Source organism: Fukomys damarensis, unplaced genomic scaffold, assembly GCF_012274545.1.
Source record: "Fukomys damarensis isolate Sample0158 unplaced genomic scaffold, DMR_v1.0_HiC HiC_scaffold_8, whole genome shotgun sequence".
NCBI lineage: Eukaryota > Metazoa > Chordata > Mammalia > Rodentia > Bathyergidae > Fukomys > Fukomys damarensis.
In genome coordinates this window covers 22,159,155-22,175,455 of record NW_022900920.1, presented here as the reverse complement: position 1 = coordinate 22,175,455, position 16,301 = coordinate 22,159,155, and the positions used below count along the sequence as shown (strand labels likewise).

The window sequence follows — 16,301 nt, the reverse complement described above, 5'->3', positions numbered from 1 at the left end:
GGGAGCTCCGGGAGGACGCGGCGGACCGGCCCGTTTTGTAACCGCGCTGGCCTCTGTGTCCTCAGGCCTGGCGGCCCGACTCCGCCGGACCTGATCGGTGGATCCGCGATGGGAGTTCGCGGCCCGATCGGGTCCGTCTGCTTCTTTTTTTGGGTCGTAATTCTCTTCCCTGACGCTCTTGGTTTCTCCTACACTTGTAGGCTCCTTGGAGGGTTAGTCGCCAGAAGAGAGGCACAGGTAACCGCGCTGGCCTCTGTGTCCTCAGGCCTGGCGGCCCGACTCCGCCGGACCTGATCGGTGGATCCGCGATGGGAGTTCGCGGCCCGATCGGGTCCGTCTGCTTCTTTTTTTGGGTCGTAATTCTCTTCCCTGACGCTCTTGGTTTCTCCTACACTTGTAGGCTCCTTGGAGGGTTAGTCGCCAGAAGAGAGGCACAGGACTCATAGCTTAATACAAGAGAAGAAACTGAAGAGAATGCTTTGCTGCTGTTTTAATAATAAGAGGGGTAGTCACCTTACTTCAGTTGTTTGCCTTATTCTGGGAGAAGGGTGCAATTGAAAAATGCATTCTGCAAAGAAATATTACTTTGCTTATTTTAAAAATAGTGCCCTCTTTCAGTGTTCAGGTTTAAAATCCACAACAAAATTATTTCGTCATGGTCAGGTAACAAAAATAGTTTTATTTCGGTTGTGAAAACAAGGCTTTAGTGTACTTGTCATTTAAGTGAGACTTGGGAAAGGTTTTTTAAAAAGTTTAGCTCAAGGACAGCCCTTTGGAAACGTCAAAAAGGGTGTCAGGAATGAAGAGTTGCTACACGAGATGACACTTGTAGCCACACTTTCAGTTTTACTTTCTTATTCAGTCTGCAGCATCATTATATAAAAATTTAATCACAGTGTATAAGAACAGTAATACTTATATTTAAAATGAGGAGACTCATTTAACTTCTAACATTGAATATAGCCCAATATTGAGATCACTGGGGATAAAACTATTATTTGTAGTCTTTAGCTGTCAGGCCGATATTTACAGAAGTGTGTGCTGAGGTGGTTTTGCTCCAGACACAGTTTTGTCCCGAGGCCTGTGTTTTCTGTCCTCAAAATCTTTTTATCATTGTGTATTTTATTAGCATCTACCAGCTCACCCACTAAATTGTCCGCCTCTGTTATGTCCAGGCTCCCTACTGTGCTAAGTTCAGGTGAGGTGTGTTCACCTGGTTCTCAGAATCAGTGCGTTGACTTCAGAAAAGTGATGTTTCATTCAGTGGTTTTTCCAGCTAGTGTTTCCCACCCAGTTCACCGTGAGAGGAGATAAAGCTCACACAATGCCTTTCTTCTCCTTTAACGTTCTCTCCTGTAGATAACAAGGATAAGCAAGCTATTTGGTGGTATTTAAAGAGTGATTTTTCATACTGGAGATTAGTTTCCAGTTATTGGGTGCCATAGTTTTTTACATGATGTTTTCTTTTATCAACTGCTCTTATTCCTCAGTTCATGAGCTCTTCTCTGCATTCCTTTTCATTTCTGATGCAGTTTTCCAGGTGCTGTAGTTCCCCGGGTTGGAGGTAGGAGGTGGCTCTGTGCCTGAAGGGTGACATGGCCTTTGTTTGTTCAGCTGTCACTGTGTGAGTCTGGGGTCAGACTTTCCCAGCCTTTTACAATGGCCACTTCCGGTAGGTTTCAGTATTCCCTTGGGTCAGGCTTCACCAGTGTTTTTAAGGTTGACCTAATTCATATTCATTAAAATGAGGTTAGGTGATGAGTTGTCCTTATCATTTAGTGGTTTCTAGTCAATTCCTGTTAACTTCTTACCCAGAGGAAAATATAACCAAGATATTTTCAAAGATTAGTATTTTGAAAATGGGTTATTAAGCTGTCAGGCGACATTAAGAGTATAGAAGAAATCCATGCCTTGATCAAAAACAAGAACTATAATGTAATTCTTGCCTTCCTTTTCAGAAAGTACAATTGTTCCGAAGTTTAGAAATGACTGGCTGTTAGGAGTCTTACCAAATGAATGTGTTCTGTTCCCTAGTTGGTGCTTGTCTCAAGTCTGAAGTCAGCCTTCTCTTATCCAGCACTCTAGGAAGCTCAGGCAGGAGGATCACAAGTTTCAGATCAGCCTGGGCAAATTAGTGACTTAAGACCTTGTCCCAAAATTAAAATAACTTTTTAAAGGTTTGGGCATGTGGCCCACCACACACACACACAGACACACACACACACACACACACACACCTGACATTAGATTGTTTCAGCACAACTTTTCCAAAGGCTAGATAACGCTTTCAGTTTAGCACTATTTAGAATTGGTTGAGAGCCTAGTCCTGGGCAAGTAATTGCCACGGGCTGTTTCTGTTTACATTCCGACCAGTCCAACCCTGATGGCCGATTTATTCTGGAGAGGGTAAAGGGCAACACCAAAGAAGAAAGTTTTATGTATTTTATCCATTCAATGGAAGTCATCCTTCAGAATTCAAATACCACATTTTATCCTCAAGTAATACAGTTAGTTAATCGTGATTGTTGGGACTAGCATTTCTTCTACTCTGCCTTGGAATTAAACCTCAGATTTACATGTTTTACTTACCCCCCCCCAGTTGTACACAAGACCTTCCCACAGACAGAGCTACATCCCCAGCCCTTTTTAAATTTTCCCTAAGTCATTAAATTGATCGGGCTGTGTTCAAACTTGGCATTTTCCTGCCTCAGCCTCCCAGAGTGCTAGGATTACACTCCTCTGCCACCTGCTCATAATGTCCCCTTAAAGTGTGCTATTATTGTCCAACAAGTGATCTCTAAAGTCACTCCTTTTCTCATTCAGCAAATGCTTTATGAGCTACAGTGAACGCATAGCTCATGGCTAAGGAAACGAGGTACCTTATATCCCTGTCCTTGGTCGAAAAGCTTTGCTTTGGGAAACAAAATAAATACGTAAGTTAAATCATAATATAAGAATGTAAAAGAATCTACCCTAACCTCTAGATTCAGACTGAATACAGCTCTCTGTGCCACTTCTACACGTGGACAGTTGCCAAATGTTTGTACATTCCCATTTCCTCATTTTAAAATGGAAGTAATTATACCGCATGATGGAACCTAGAATTTCCAAGTTACAGTGTATGGCAGGCAAAGGATTGCAAGTGGCATCCAGTGGCAAAAGAAAAAGCATTTCCGTTTCTTGACTGTAAAGGGCAGGTTGGTCACAACAAGAAGCAAAAGGGGGCATGAACAGAAAAATGGTATGGGCACAGCAGAGAAATAAAAAGCACACAGATAAATCAGGCTTTCAGATTTTTTTATTTTTAATTTTTCCAGTACTAGGGATCCAACTCAGGATCTTGCACTTCTGAGGTAGACATGGTGCCACTGAGCCTTATCCCAGCAGCCAGGCTTTCAGATTTTAAGACTTGCACCCACCTGGGGCACCGCTCATTGGCTGTCAGGGTAAGATTGACAGAAATGATTGACAGGGTGCTGAGTCATTTTAGGGGCAGCAAAGTATGCATGCCTGTCCCAAAATTCACTTCTGTTAAATTTCATACCTGAGATATGATCCATATGTACCTAACTTTAAGGAAGGTCTAGAAAAGATTACCAAAGCTTAGTCTATAAGATCTAACAGGCTTGTGCTCTGACCTGGAGCTTTAGAGACTTCTTGAGTCTTTCTTATTTTTATTTTCTGTTTTTCTTAGGAGGAAAGAGGATTGGCCCTGGGCGTTGCCCAAATTCTGGTGAATGGAGAGGGAGTGGTCTTCCAGCACCATTTGTGCTACCTGTACTAATTAGATCCATTTTTTAAAGTTGCTGTAAATATTAAAATACGATGTACAGGAAGTGCTTAGTCCAGGGCCTGGGATATAGTAAGTGTTCAACAAATGGTATTCATTGTTGCCAAATTGACTGGCTCGGCCAGGCCGGTGAGGTCTGTAGGAGGAAAGGAGTGAGCATTTTGTAGGACTTGGAGAAGGTTCTGTGGAAGAAATGAGACCAGTTAGATTATGGAGAGGTAGTGAACATAGGGAAGGCTGGGTGTGGTGTGTGGCACATTCCTGTAATCTCATCACTGTGGGAGGCTGAGGCAGGAGGATTCTAAGTTCTAACCTGGACAATTTAGCAGCTTAGCCAGACTCTGTCAACATTTTTAAAAATTTTAAAAGCTGGGGATGGAGCTCACTGTGAAGGTCCTCTGTTCAATCCCTAGTGTGAGGGGAAAGAAAGGAAGCAAAAAAGTGAGGCTGTTAAAGAGGGGAGGCAGATGACATATGGGACTGTTAAATGTTAAAACACTAGTTTTTACCTGAGTTATCCATGTAGGTCCTGTTGAAGAAAGTCCCAGTTTCCAGTTAAAAGCTGTGTTTCCTAGGGCATGTCGATGAGCTGCTTTGGGACCTGGATAGGAGCCTGAGCAGTGTAGGAATTTGTTGTGAGAATTTAAGACCATGTAGTCAGCACACGCAAACTTTGTAGCCTGCCCCTGGCATGACGGTGAATGCTGTGCTGTGCGTTTCTTCCCTTAAGATTACTGAGTATTTTGTGCCATCTCTGAGTGGGAAATAGGAGATTGAGTGCCGAAAAAGACGACACCGTCCCAGCCCTGACACAGTGTACAGCTAGTGGAGGAGATGGGTGGTTGAACAGTGCCCGGAGTGGAGTGCGGGTTAGGAGAGCGTCAGACTGGTGGTGCCAGGACGGGGAAGGGAGTCCCGGTCTCAGCTAAGTATTTGTGTCCACTTTGGTAGAAATAGATGCGTTTTAAAAATGTAGTCTCTGACTGTAAAAAGTTAAATTGGTCCTCTTGTTACTGATTTGCACATCTGTTTCTGTCTTTAAAGTTTTAAACCCAGAGCATAAATGTATTTATGCACGGATAAAATAGGTAATTTGCATGTTAGAATTAGTCCAAAACAGCAAGTTTACTAGGAAGTTTTAAGTAAGGACATGTGTTTATGTTTGCGTAAGATTGTGACTAAGCTAAGTGAGCAGTGTGTACTGTTCCGCTGTCTCCCCTGGGAGAGAGGCACAGTACTGAGGAATAACTGACCATAGCCTGTGGTGAAGGTCTCAGTGACATATCCTCAAAGCACATTAAGTCCCACTGGAGAAATAAGCTGGGAAAAGGTCGCTGTAATTCTGTAGTGATCTAGGTGGTTCCCCTGGAAAAATTTAAGCAATGACTACATTTATACTTTATAAAATGGATACCTGTCTTGAAAGACTAAATTCTACAATGTTTGTCCTACTTATTTGTATATTTAACAATGTAATGATAGTCTATAAAAGCTAGACCCAAACAAGTAGGGAAATTTTGAAAATAAATAGCTTACTAAAAGATTTTTAACTAACAGTTGCAGAATGATAATTGTTTTCCCAAGTTAATACATACTTTCCTTTTTAATTTTCTTCCCAATTTTTCTTCAGTTTCCCATAAGTCTTTCTCTCCATGTTCTCCTTGAGGTATAGTAGTCCCAAAGGTTTTAACTCCTTTTTTGCAGTCTTTGAGATTTCACAGCATTCCACTTAAAAATGAGGTGGATATTTATATTTTCTTAATCTAGTTCCATTCAGAGTGTTGCAAATAGGCAAGTGTTGAAGAGTTAGCGTTAAGAAGATGTTGATTGCTGAGCATTTTTCAGGGCTTTTTAAAAGAAGTACATGTCTTCTTTTGTATTGAAATACTTAGGATATTTCTACTTTGCACAGTAGTTTGGAAATTGTTCTGAGAGTGTTGTCAACTTGGAGGTCTCTGCTGAGAAGTCAGGCTGGAGCAACCAGAGTTACAGGAGTAACCTGACTTGCTTAGGTCGTGTGTAAAGAAGCATATGAAAATGAAGATTACTCTGCCGTGTCTTAGGTTCCCAGAATAGAAACCTGTTTGCTCTAAACTAAGCGGGGTCAACTCTGCTTTCTGACCAGAATGGATTGATTATGTGTTTTTTGGTATGTTTGTTTTTGGTTTTTGGTTTGTTTGTTTTTATAGTACTGGGGATTGAATCAGGACCTTGTGCTTGCATGGCAGGTGCAGTGCCACTGAGCTAAATCCCCAGCCATGAGAATGGGTCGATGACTTTAAGAAGAGGGACACTGTCACTCTCACTCATTTTAAGGAAATGATGTGAGCAACCTTTTTTCTATCCATTCAGCACACCTTTAGAATACATGTCAGTTTGTAGTTTGCTGAAGAGATGTAATTCTGGCCTTAAAATTTCTGAAATGAATCTCAAAACTTAACATGTAAGACATGTTTGATTTTGTGGGATTTAAATTGGTAATATCTTATTCATATACTTAGTTATTTTGCTAAAAATATGCACTGCCTAAGCCAGGCTTAAATAGGCAAAGAATAACATTGATGTGTCACTGAAACTAGGGAACACATTAATATGATTATGACATTGATTTTGCCGTATGTTGTAATTGTGATGTGGAACTAATTGTGTAGCAACTTTTACTGTTTGGCTTTCAAAGTCCTAGGTACAAAGATCTCTGGCTATCAGTAATTTCATTTTACTGATACTTCAGTAATAGAATATTGCTGTGTTTGGGTTTAACATAATTACTTTTCAAGCCATACAGTTATTGGAAAAAGAAAAAAAGCCCAATACTGTAGTTTAATAATAATGTTGATAAATGTGTATTTCCGCCTTTATAATAAATCATTTTACTTTCTTGGATTCAGCTAACTTTGTTTCTCTTTGACAGCTGATATGCAGAATCCAGTTAAAGTTCAACCCTTATTTTTAGGCTGCTTTTGCAGCATAATTGGCAAATCTAGGGTTACACTTTATGGGAAACCTTTAATGTCATGTAATTAATTATTGCGGTCTTTTTGTGTGTGTTTATGTAGCTCGCACCTTCTCTTCCTTTACAAGAAGATTTTGTTTATCACTGGAAGGCAATTACCCATTATTACATAGAGACTTCAGGTAAGCAACAATGATTAATATCAATTCATTAAATACAGAATTTGTGAAATACTAAAGTTTATTTCAAAGTAAGTTTTAAAAGTTATTTTCTATTTAACTTTAAACAATTTTAATTTAACTTTTAGATTCATTTTATTTATTTAAAAATCTATCTAGAGAGCCTCTACTATGTGTCAGGAACTGTTTTAGGCACCAGGTGTGGAACAGTCAGTCACACAGGCAACAGCCCTGTCCTGAGAGCTTATATATTGATTTGAGGGAAGGCAAGCAGTTACCAGACAAATACAGGAAGTGTGTGAAATGAGAAAGTGAAGCAGGGGAACGGGGAAAATTCTGTATTTGGGAGGTGGATGTGATAGTTGGCTGCTACTTTAGGTAAGAGAAAGCTACGGTGCTCAGAGAGATTTCTGAACTGAAATGTAAGGAGCGAGGAACAGAGCTTGCTGGATAAGTGGGAAAGAGTGCCCCAGGGAGGGCATGCAGTACACAAGCCCTAGGGCTTCAGCTTGTACCCTGCCTAGAGGAAAGTAGGAAGGACAAGGAAACCCCCGTGTCTGCAGCAGGTAACAGAGGAGAAGCCTGGTGGGAGGTGAAGTTAGATGCCAGGGTCGTCAGGAGGTACGGACCACATAGAGGCATGCACTCCATCCTAAAGGCTTTAGCTTTTCTCTGTAATAAGAAGCCTTTGAAGGGATTGGAGGGGAGCTGTAACATAGTCCGTATATTAAAGCAATCTCTTTGGCTTCTGTGAAAAAGAAGAAATTGAAGTAAAAAGGGTTAAAGCTGGCAGAACAGGTAGCTAGCAAACTGTTATAATGGTCCAGACGAGATAACGATGGGCCGGCTGTGGCGGCACTTGCCTGTATCCCCAGGTCCTGGAGAGGCTGAGGTAGGAGGATCACAAGCTCAAGGCCAGCCTGGGCAACTGAGCAAGAGCCCGTCTTAATAAAAAGGGCAGAGGACATAGCTCAGGGATAGAGCACCCCCAGGTTTCATCCCTAATAGTGGGGTGGGGGAGTAAAGAGAGCATCAGTGGTGACTTAGATGGGGTAAAGAGAAAATGACTGTATTCTGGATGTATGCTGAAGGGAAAGTGTCTATAACTTGGATATTGAGTATGTAGGACTATGAAAGGCAACTGAAGTTTTAGGCCTAACGAGAGAAAAATTGGAGGTGCCACAGTACTCCAGAAGGAACAGGTTTGGAAGAGGATTTTGGATGTGTTGTTTGAGGGGCCCATTACCTATTCAATTGGATAAGTCAAGGTAGGTAGGAAATGAAGAGTCATCATTATATATGTAGGATTTAAAGCCATGAGATTGCAGATTATCTAGGAAGGAAGAAAAGGTGGAAGAAATGAGATGTTGGGGAACACCTTTAGAGTCAGCGTCCCCGGCACCACGCCTGCCTCACAAGATCGAGGTCCTGAATTCAATCCCCGGTACCAAAGAAAAAAAGAGTCTGTATTCATTATTCAGAGGTGTTCGGTGTTTGGAAGAAGAGAACAGTAGCAAAGGAGCTATTTTACCTGAATTAGAAGACAGCAAGAGAGATGGTATGCCAGAAGGGTGGGAGATTAATCGCATCAAATGACCCTGAAGACTTAGAATGGGTCTCTGGATTTAGCCACAAAAAGCTCATTTGTTTCCTGGGTAAAAATCCAATTTAATGACAGGGAGGAAGAAAAGGTCTAATTGGAATAAATTGAGGAGAAAATGGAAGGAAAACGTGCACAGACTGCCCTCTTGCGTGTCAGCATAAAGAGGAAGTGGGGGGAAGTGGGGTCAAGAAAGAGTTTTGAAACAATTTTTAAAGATGTCAGATGTTACAGTTTGTAAGCGGATAGGAACAGTCTAGTGGAGGAAACGATTGCCGCAAGAGTGAGATGAGGTGACTTCTCATTTACCAAGACAGGATGGAAAGCAAAACAAGAGCGTAAGGGCAGGGAGTCTAGATGTTATGCTCTGGCTGCTTCTGTTTTTCTCAGTGAATAGGAAGGACAGAGAATAAGAAATGGGAGTGTGAGGAACGTAGGTCAAGGTTGGCAGACTTTTCCTTTAAAAGGCCAGATAGTAAATATTCTGGCCTTGTGGGCCTTAGAGTCTCCTTTGCAGCTCTTCAGCTCTACTGTTCTAGTGCAGAAGCTGTAGTCAACACAATGCAAAGCAAAGAGGTTCCTTTGCAGTAGAACTTAATTTTCTAAAAACTGATGACAGGGCTGAATTCCACCTGCGTGCCAAACTTCGGAAACCTCGGAAACAGGAGGTTGGTACCCTGTTCTGTGGTGCTGCGGGCTCCCCTGAGGAGCGTGTAGGTAACACCGGCGGATGTTCAGATCAGACACACGTTAGCTAACAAAGGAAAAAAGTGAGGGTAGTTGAAAAAAGCCTTCATATTTAAACAATAAATAAAAATTGGATCAAAAAATTCAAGCCCTAAAATGTAAATACAGTTTTAACCTCATTTCAGCAGATCTTCAGAGCTGTCTTTTAAGAGATGTCTTTTCATATTACTCTTCTGAGTACTTAGTGATTTTTTTCTTCTTCTGGGGCTTTAAAGAAATGCACAAGTTTTTGTCTTAAGAGATGTTTTTTTCTCCATCTGGTAGCAGAAACAAATGAGTGCATTACAATGAAGCGACAAGTGACAAAGTCTGAAATGTCAGGTACAGAAAGAACGAGGAAGGAAGAAACAGGAACAGGCATTGTGTAATCTGGGCTGCAAAGGATGAATAGGAGTTTGTGAAGTAGATAAGGGGATTAAAGGCTTTGCAAGTAGAAAGCATAGCATGTACAAAGGCACAGGAACAGCGATGGTTTAGAAATACTGAGAGTGGACAGCAGAAAGTAGATCTTGTCTTCCAGGGAGATTAAATTTACAGTTACTGCTTTTCTTAGTCTTAAACATCTGGTCATTTTTTTTCCCCGTAAGTAATTGTATTCAAAATAAAGTTGAACATTCATCCTTCCTCCACCAAAGTAGTGTAATTAGTGCTGAAAGGGAAAGAGAAGGGAATTTTTTTGTACCAGGAATCAAACTCAGGGCCTTGCATGTGCCAGGCAGGTGCTGAGCTTCTGAGCTACACCCCTGTCCTGAATATTCATTCTTTCCTGAAATTCGTATTTACATTTACAGGGAGAAAAACTTTTTTTTAAAAGTGAATTATAAGCAGGGGCTGGGGATTTAGCTCAATGACCCCACACCTGCCTCGCAAACTTGAGGTCCTGAGTTCAGTCTCCAGTACCCCCCCAAAAAAGTGAATTATAAGCAGATTTACAAAGTATCTTTCTTTAGCAGGAAACTCCTCAATTTAGAAGCATACTATGAAATGAGAGCTAAGAAGTTAGTATTTCTTGAATTTTCACTGTGTGCTGAGTCAGTGGACTTTCCATATATTTTACCACAGTCATACAACACGTACACTGCTGTGTGTTAGCTCTGTGTTATAGTTGTTGATGATGAGGCTTAAATAGTTTATACCAGGTCCAACTAAAAGTGACGGAGCCAAGATTCGAATCCAAGTTGTCTTAATTTCACACCCACACTCGGAACAACTGTCCCAGACCCTGTCAAATTGGATGTGTATGTCCAGCTGGGATGAGGGCATCCCTTTTATTTCCACTGTTTTCTATTTCAAGTTGAAGTGCGTGTGTGTGCGTGTGCCCTCCCCCGACACACATGAACCGTAGACAGCTGACTAGGATTGCTGGTGCAGACTGTAGAAGTACCAAGTTAATGCTGATTCAGCCATAAGAAAGAACTTGGGGTCCTAATAAATTTTATATTTAGACAATTTATCAAACTTCACAGTTCATTAAGAGCAATTTAACCCTTAATAAGGGAAGGTCCATGTAGTTTTGAAGTCCACGTATGATATGTTTAAAAATACCAATAAACTTCTAATTTTTCAAAATCTGTAATATTCCCCTGAGAAGCAACTTTGAAAAAACAGACTTTGGAAATAGAGATAGCAGAAATTTTAATAGCAGGGTTTCCTTTTGGCTTCTTATAGTTTTATAGATGGGAAGAGATTGACAGCATTAAGTGGCTGACTTCCCAGTGCTAGAAAGTAATGAGTAGAATTCAAAATCAGAGCGAGTCCTGTCCGTGTATCTTGGGCTACTCAACTTAATGTTTAAGAACAACCTATAGCTATACTAAGAGACTGAAAATTCAGATCCTCTGAATTGGCTAAGTTAAAAAAAAAAATTTTTAATTATAAATATATTTTTAAAACTTGACACATGTATTTTTCTGATCATTTTCCCATTTCCCACATAAGTGGCTTTTAGTTCTAAACTATTATAGATGGATATTAGCTAGAATATCTTTCAGAGTAATGAAACAGTTTTTGAATAAGAATATGGCAAAAGCATCTTCTTAATTCTTGCAAAGATAGTTATACAGTGTGTGTAACACCTCACTAAAGTGGTTCAGATTTTCTCAGTTTGATACTAGGAAAATACAGATGAAATTTTTGCACAAGTAGGTACTTTAAAATATTCGAGTGTTTGATAAATATTTTTCTGTTGTTTAGATGATAAAGCCCCAGTGACTGATACAAACATTCCATCCCATCTGGAACAGATGCTAGATATACTGGTTCAAGAAGAAAATGAACGGGAATCTGGAGAGACGGGGCCATGTATGGAATATCTACTGCATCACAAGATCTTGGAAACATTATATACCTTGGGGAAAGCTGATGTAAGTTGCTAGTCTACACCACATTGGTGGGTATGTAATAGATGCAGTGATGCCTGAGACATAAACCGTCACGTATTTTTTTATAGAGGTACATGTTGCACACGGCATGTTTCAAGTTCAGGTTGGGGGAGCGGGTTGAGCAGCTTGTATAAAACCCTGACATCTACAGAGATAGAGAGTTCCCAAAAAGTGATATTTAGGCTGTTGAGAATTTCAGTGTAAACATTTATGAAAATAAGTGCAAGTCCATATGCTCAGAACCAAAGGAAATGAAAACCTAGTGACAGTTGGGCTACAAAAAAGTTATTTTTCAGTGTTTTGAAGAATGTCACAATTCTGATACTAAGTGAACTGATGAATAGAATCAATTCAGATTTTTAGGCCTAATGAAAAAGCTCATATATAAATAATATTTTGTGTCACAAAACTTTCAAACTATATTCTTGTATCACTTGACAGGAATATGTTCTGAAAATGTGTCATTAGATGATTCCATTGTGTGATCATAGTGTGTGCGTACACAACCTAGAGGGCAGTACCTTCTGCCCGAGGCCACACACATGCACTGAATAGTAGGCATTTGTGACATCGTGGTAAGTATCTGTGCATCTAAACATGTCTAAATATAGAAAAAGTACAGAAAAAAATAGGTGATAGGAATTTTTCGGTTCCATTATAACTTTAGGGCCATCTCACATACGTAGTCTGTTTTGACTAAAACATTATGTGGAGTGTGACTGTACTTAAGGAACTACAAAGTATGAATGGAAAATACAGGGAATGTTTAAATTAAAAACATTATTACAGTAAAAGATATATTGCCATTAATTCCCCTCAGAATACCATTTCTCACTTTGAACACACTTATGCCATTGTTTTAACTACTTTCTGAAGCAGGGCCAGAAGGCCTCTTCTGTTTAACTTTGGTTGTGCGGTCATGGGTGCCTTGATATCCTGAACTGATTCAGAATGTTTACCTTTCTTGGTCATTTTGACTTTGAGGAAGAGCCAGAAGTCACACTGTGCCAGATTTGGTGGGTAACATGGATGAAGACACACTGCAATGTTTTTATTTGACAGAAATTACCATAAATCCTTTTCATCAATTTGGGACATGAAAAGACACTTACAAAAGAGACTTGCAGAATTGTTTCAGAAAGGGGCAAGAACAATGAGATCAGTGTGTTCAAAGCTAGGGGGAGTACTTTGAGGGGGGTTCATAGCAATGTGTCTTTTATTGTAAAATTTTTTTTTAAGTATAAATATTCACATTATTTTTTGTTCACCCCTTGAATTTGATAGTGTGAGGTAAGAAGAACTTTGGTTCCAGGTTAAAAGGCCTGGTTTCCAGTTGTAGCTTCCTCACCAGCACCCTGTGACCTCTGGTTAATCTTTCTGTTCATTAAAAGCATGGCAGTGTGGGCCGGGGATTTAGCTCAGTGGTTCCGCCACCTGCCTTGCAAGCACAAGGTCCCACGTTCGATCCCTGGTACCAAAAATAAATAATAAAATCATGGATGTGGTCGCTAATGGGTGTCCCCTAACTCGAAAAGTCTATGGTTCTGTTCTGTAACTTTCTGTAGTACATTTGAAAAATCAAACTAAAATTCATGGGTACATTTAACATCAAAAGATCTATGAATAGTATTAAAAACAATTTCCTTTTAATTACGTCTGTAATGCTCCAATTCATTTTTCAGTCAAATACATTCCACTTATATTTTCTAAGCAACAAAACTGTTCTCTAATAGCTTGCAGTTCATTCACTTCCTCCCTTGTTTGTCCTGTTCTTTGGAGAGGTTGTATAACATAAAATTGAGTAAGTATTAGATGACTTTTTGAGCCCTGAATTAGTAATTGTACTACTAGTAACTGCATTTTGACATAGGTGATTGTAAATATTATTCGTGTTCTAAATAATACAAGATATTTGCTAGCTCAAAAAATACCGGTTTACAAAAATTACTTTTCATAGTCCTTAGATCATGCTATTTCCAGTTAGCACGTCATTATGATATTTTGGAAATAACTCCTTTTGTGACTATTTTATTTGTGAGGCAGTATCCGCTCTTAGTTACAGACTATTTAACCTTGCTGATTCATACTCAGTCCACGGTGAAGAAACTTTATTTACTTCTATGTGTAGGTAATGGGAAGTTATTGATTACGTGTCAATATAAATAAGATTCTGCCTTTGCTTGGCGAGGAGTAAGAGTTTCAAGTTCACCCAGCATTTATCCAGCTGACATCATCTAAACCAGTCTCTCATCTCAACAGCATGTTATTACCATGCTGTCTGTAATTACTGGAGGCTATGGTTTCCTGCACTGTATTATGGTTCAAATGTATAATTTTATTTCTAGAATGGCAGTTATTGATGTTAATTAAAATTTTTATTCTGCCAGGCAGGAAGGTGCATGCCTGTAATATCAGCACTTGGGTGGCTGAGGCAGGAGGATTCCTGTGAGTTCAAGGCCATCCTGGGAGATATATATAGATATATATAGATATATCTATATCTATATATATCTATATATATAGTGAGTTTAAGGCCAGTCTGAACTACATAATGAGACCCCGTCTCAAACAAAAAATGAAGCAAAAACTTTTTTTGTTCTAACAAAATCATTAAGCAGCCAATTTTTACATTGTCTTGAGGAATACATTTATAAACACTGTTTAAGCTTTCGAGTGAGTACATTTGTCTTTCTATTCTTTTCCTATTTGCTTTCCTTCTGCTGCTCCCAGTGTCCTCCAGGAATGAAACAGCAGGTTTTGGTATTCTATACTAAACTTCTGGGAAGAATCCGGCAGCCACTACTTCCACACATTAATGTGCACAGGCCCGTGCAGGTATTTGTTCTTCTTACATAAAATCATTTCATTTGATTTCTTTTAGAGTAGGAACAGTTTTATATTATTTTTATAAGACTAAGATTAATAGAAGTTAATTTTAAAATCACATGCAAATTAGCAAATTCTGGAGCTTTCCTTATGCATGATTGTATTGCATGTATTTCAATATCTTTATAGTTCTGTTTCAAGTTTTAAACATTAATTTTCTTTTTAGTTTACCGCCATGAGTTTGTGAGGAGAGTTTATTGTATACCCCATTGGGCCAGGGATTTAGCTCATTGGTTCCGGCACCTGCCTCACAAGCATAATAAGGGCCTGAGTTCGATCCCTGGTACAAAAAAAACAAAACAAACAAAAAAATACATACATATATATATATATATATATGTATATATATTGTATACCCCATTAACTTTTTGGATAATGAACTTGAAAATTTTATTACTAATAAATTTACTTACAAATAGGTGATACTAAATAGTGTTCTGTCTAATTAATATATTTCCAATATTTGATATTTTTAAATATCATAAGGTAAATAGGTGATTATTTATATATATTTATAAGATTAAAAAATATTTTGGCAGAAATTAATTCGACTCTGTGGTGAAGTGCTTGCAACACCAACGGAAAACGAAGAGATCCAGTTTCTCTGTATTGTGTGTGCAAAGCTGAAACAGGATCCCTACTTGGTTAATTTTTTTTTGGAGGTAGGCTATACATCTTAAACTTTAAAGTGTGCTTATTTTGTTCGTTATGAAAATTGTATTCTGTGAACCTTAAGAGAAGTTACATTTTGCAAGTTGTTAGATGGTTTTGTCTTACCTCCTAGTATTATTTTTCACTGAAGATCATTTTACTCTGAATTGAAATCTCTTTGGACAAAAATCTTTTTAAAGAATACAGATGAGGCAGATATTTGGGGCTGAGACTGGACAGATACAAAGCCAGGGATTAGAAAGACTGTGGCTAGATCGAGAACTCACAGGAGATTGTGAGTTAGCATGTTTCTGGGGAGGCTGGCACTGGTGTGTGTCAGGGACAATTTGGTGTGGGTAAGGATGGTAAGTAGAGATTTGGACCGGCTATAATAACCGTGGGTTAACTCCAAGCTGGTTTGGCAGTTGGGATTGTCACCAAATTACAGTTTCCTAAATCAATTGATATTTTGGATTTTACTTCCAGTTTTAAAGTAGAAAATAAGTTTTGGGTACTTCTTGCTTTCGTTCACTTTCTTTTTCTAATAGTAAAAGCATTTAGGAGTATACTAGAAAAGGTAGTTTGTCTTTTTAGTTTAAAAACTCTTTTTTCTTTGTCTTTTTTTAAGCATTAATATGTAAGGTGCATATTCTTTTTGGTCTGCAGTTCTGTGATTTTGACAAACACACATAACTGTAACTGTCACCACAATCAGAATATACAGCATTTTCGTCACGGCCCTTTGCGCCTTTGTTGTCATCCTTTCCTGTCCCCTTCCCTCAGCAGTCATGTTCTACTTTCTGTGAGATAGGATCCTCTTCCCCAGAGTGATACAAATGTGCCGCTTTACTCACTGCACTTGAGATTCCTTTGTGATTTTGTTTCCTTTATTGGTGAGTCTTCCACTGTACAGGCAGCACTGCAGTTGTGTATTCATCGGGGCACTTGGGGTTATTTCCAGTTTTTGACAGTTATGGAAAAAGCTACTATAAACATTCACACATGGGCACATGGCCCTGGGATTTAGCTCAGTGGTGCCACACCTGCCTCGAAAGCACAAGGTCAAGAGTTTGATCCCCAGTACAAAAAAAAAAAAAAAAAAAAAAAAAAAAAA

General features: G+C 39.2%; 1 protein-coding gene across 4 annotated transcripts in view; it reads left to right on the top strand.

Moving 5' to 3' along the window:
* The first annotated feature begins 5,654 nt into the window (after window positions 1-5,654).
* Fam160b1 (family with sequence similarity 160 member B1) overlaps window positions 5,655-16,301 on the top strand; it is a 31,217-nt gene continuing 20,570 nt past the window's right edge. For 2 of the 4 annotated variants that reach the window (XM_010634579.3, XM_010634576.3), the window contains exons 1-5: window positions 5,913-5,939; window positions 6,847-6,925; window positions 11,463-11,632; window positions 14,381-14,485; window positions 15,076-15,198. In XM_010634579.3, the coding sequence (XP_010632881.1) occupies window positions 5,928-5,939; window positions 6,847-6,925; window positions 11,463-11,632; window positions 14,381-14,485; window positions 15,076-15,198 (489 nt within the window). In that variant the 5' untranslated portion in view covers window positions 5,913-5,927. Of the gene's footprint in view, window positions 6,115-6,846; window positions 6,926-11,462; window positions 11,633-14,380; window positions 14,486-15,075; window positions 15,199-16,301 lie in introns of all 4 variants that reach the window. The other 2 variants (XM_010634578.3, XM_010634577.3) reach the window with 2 other exon arrangements.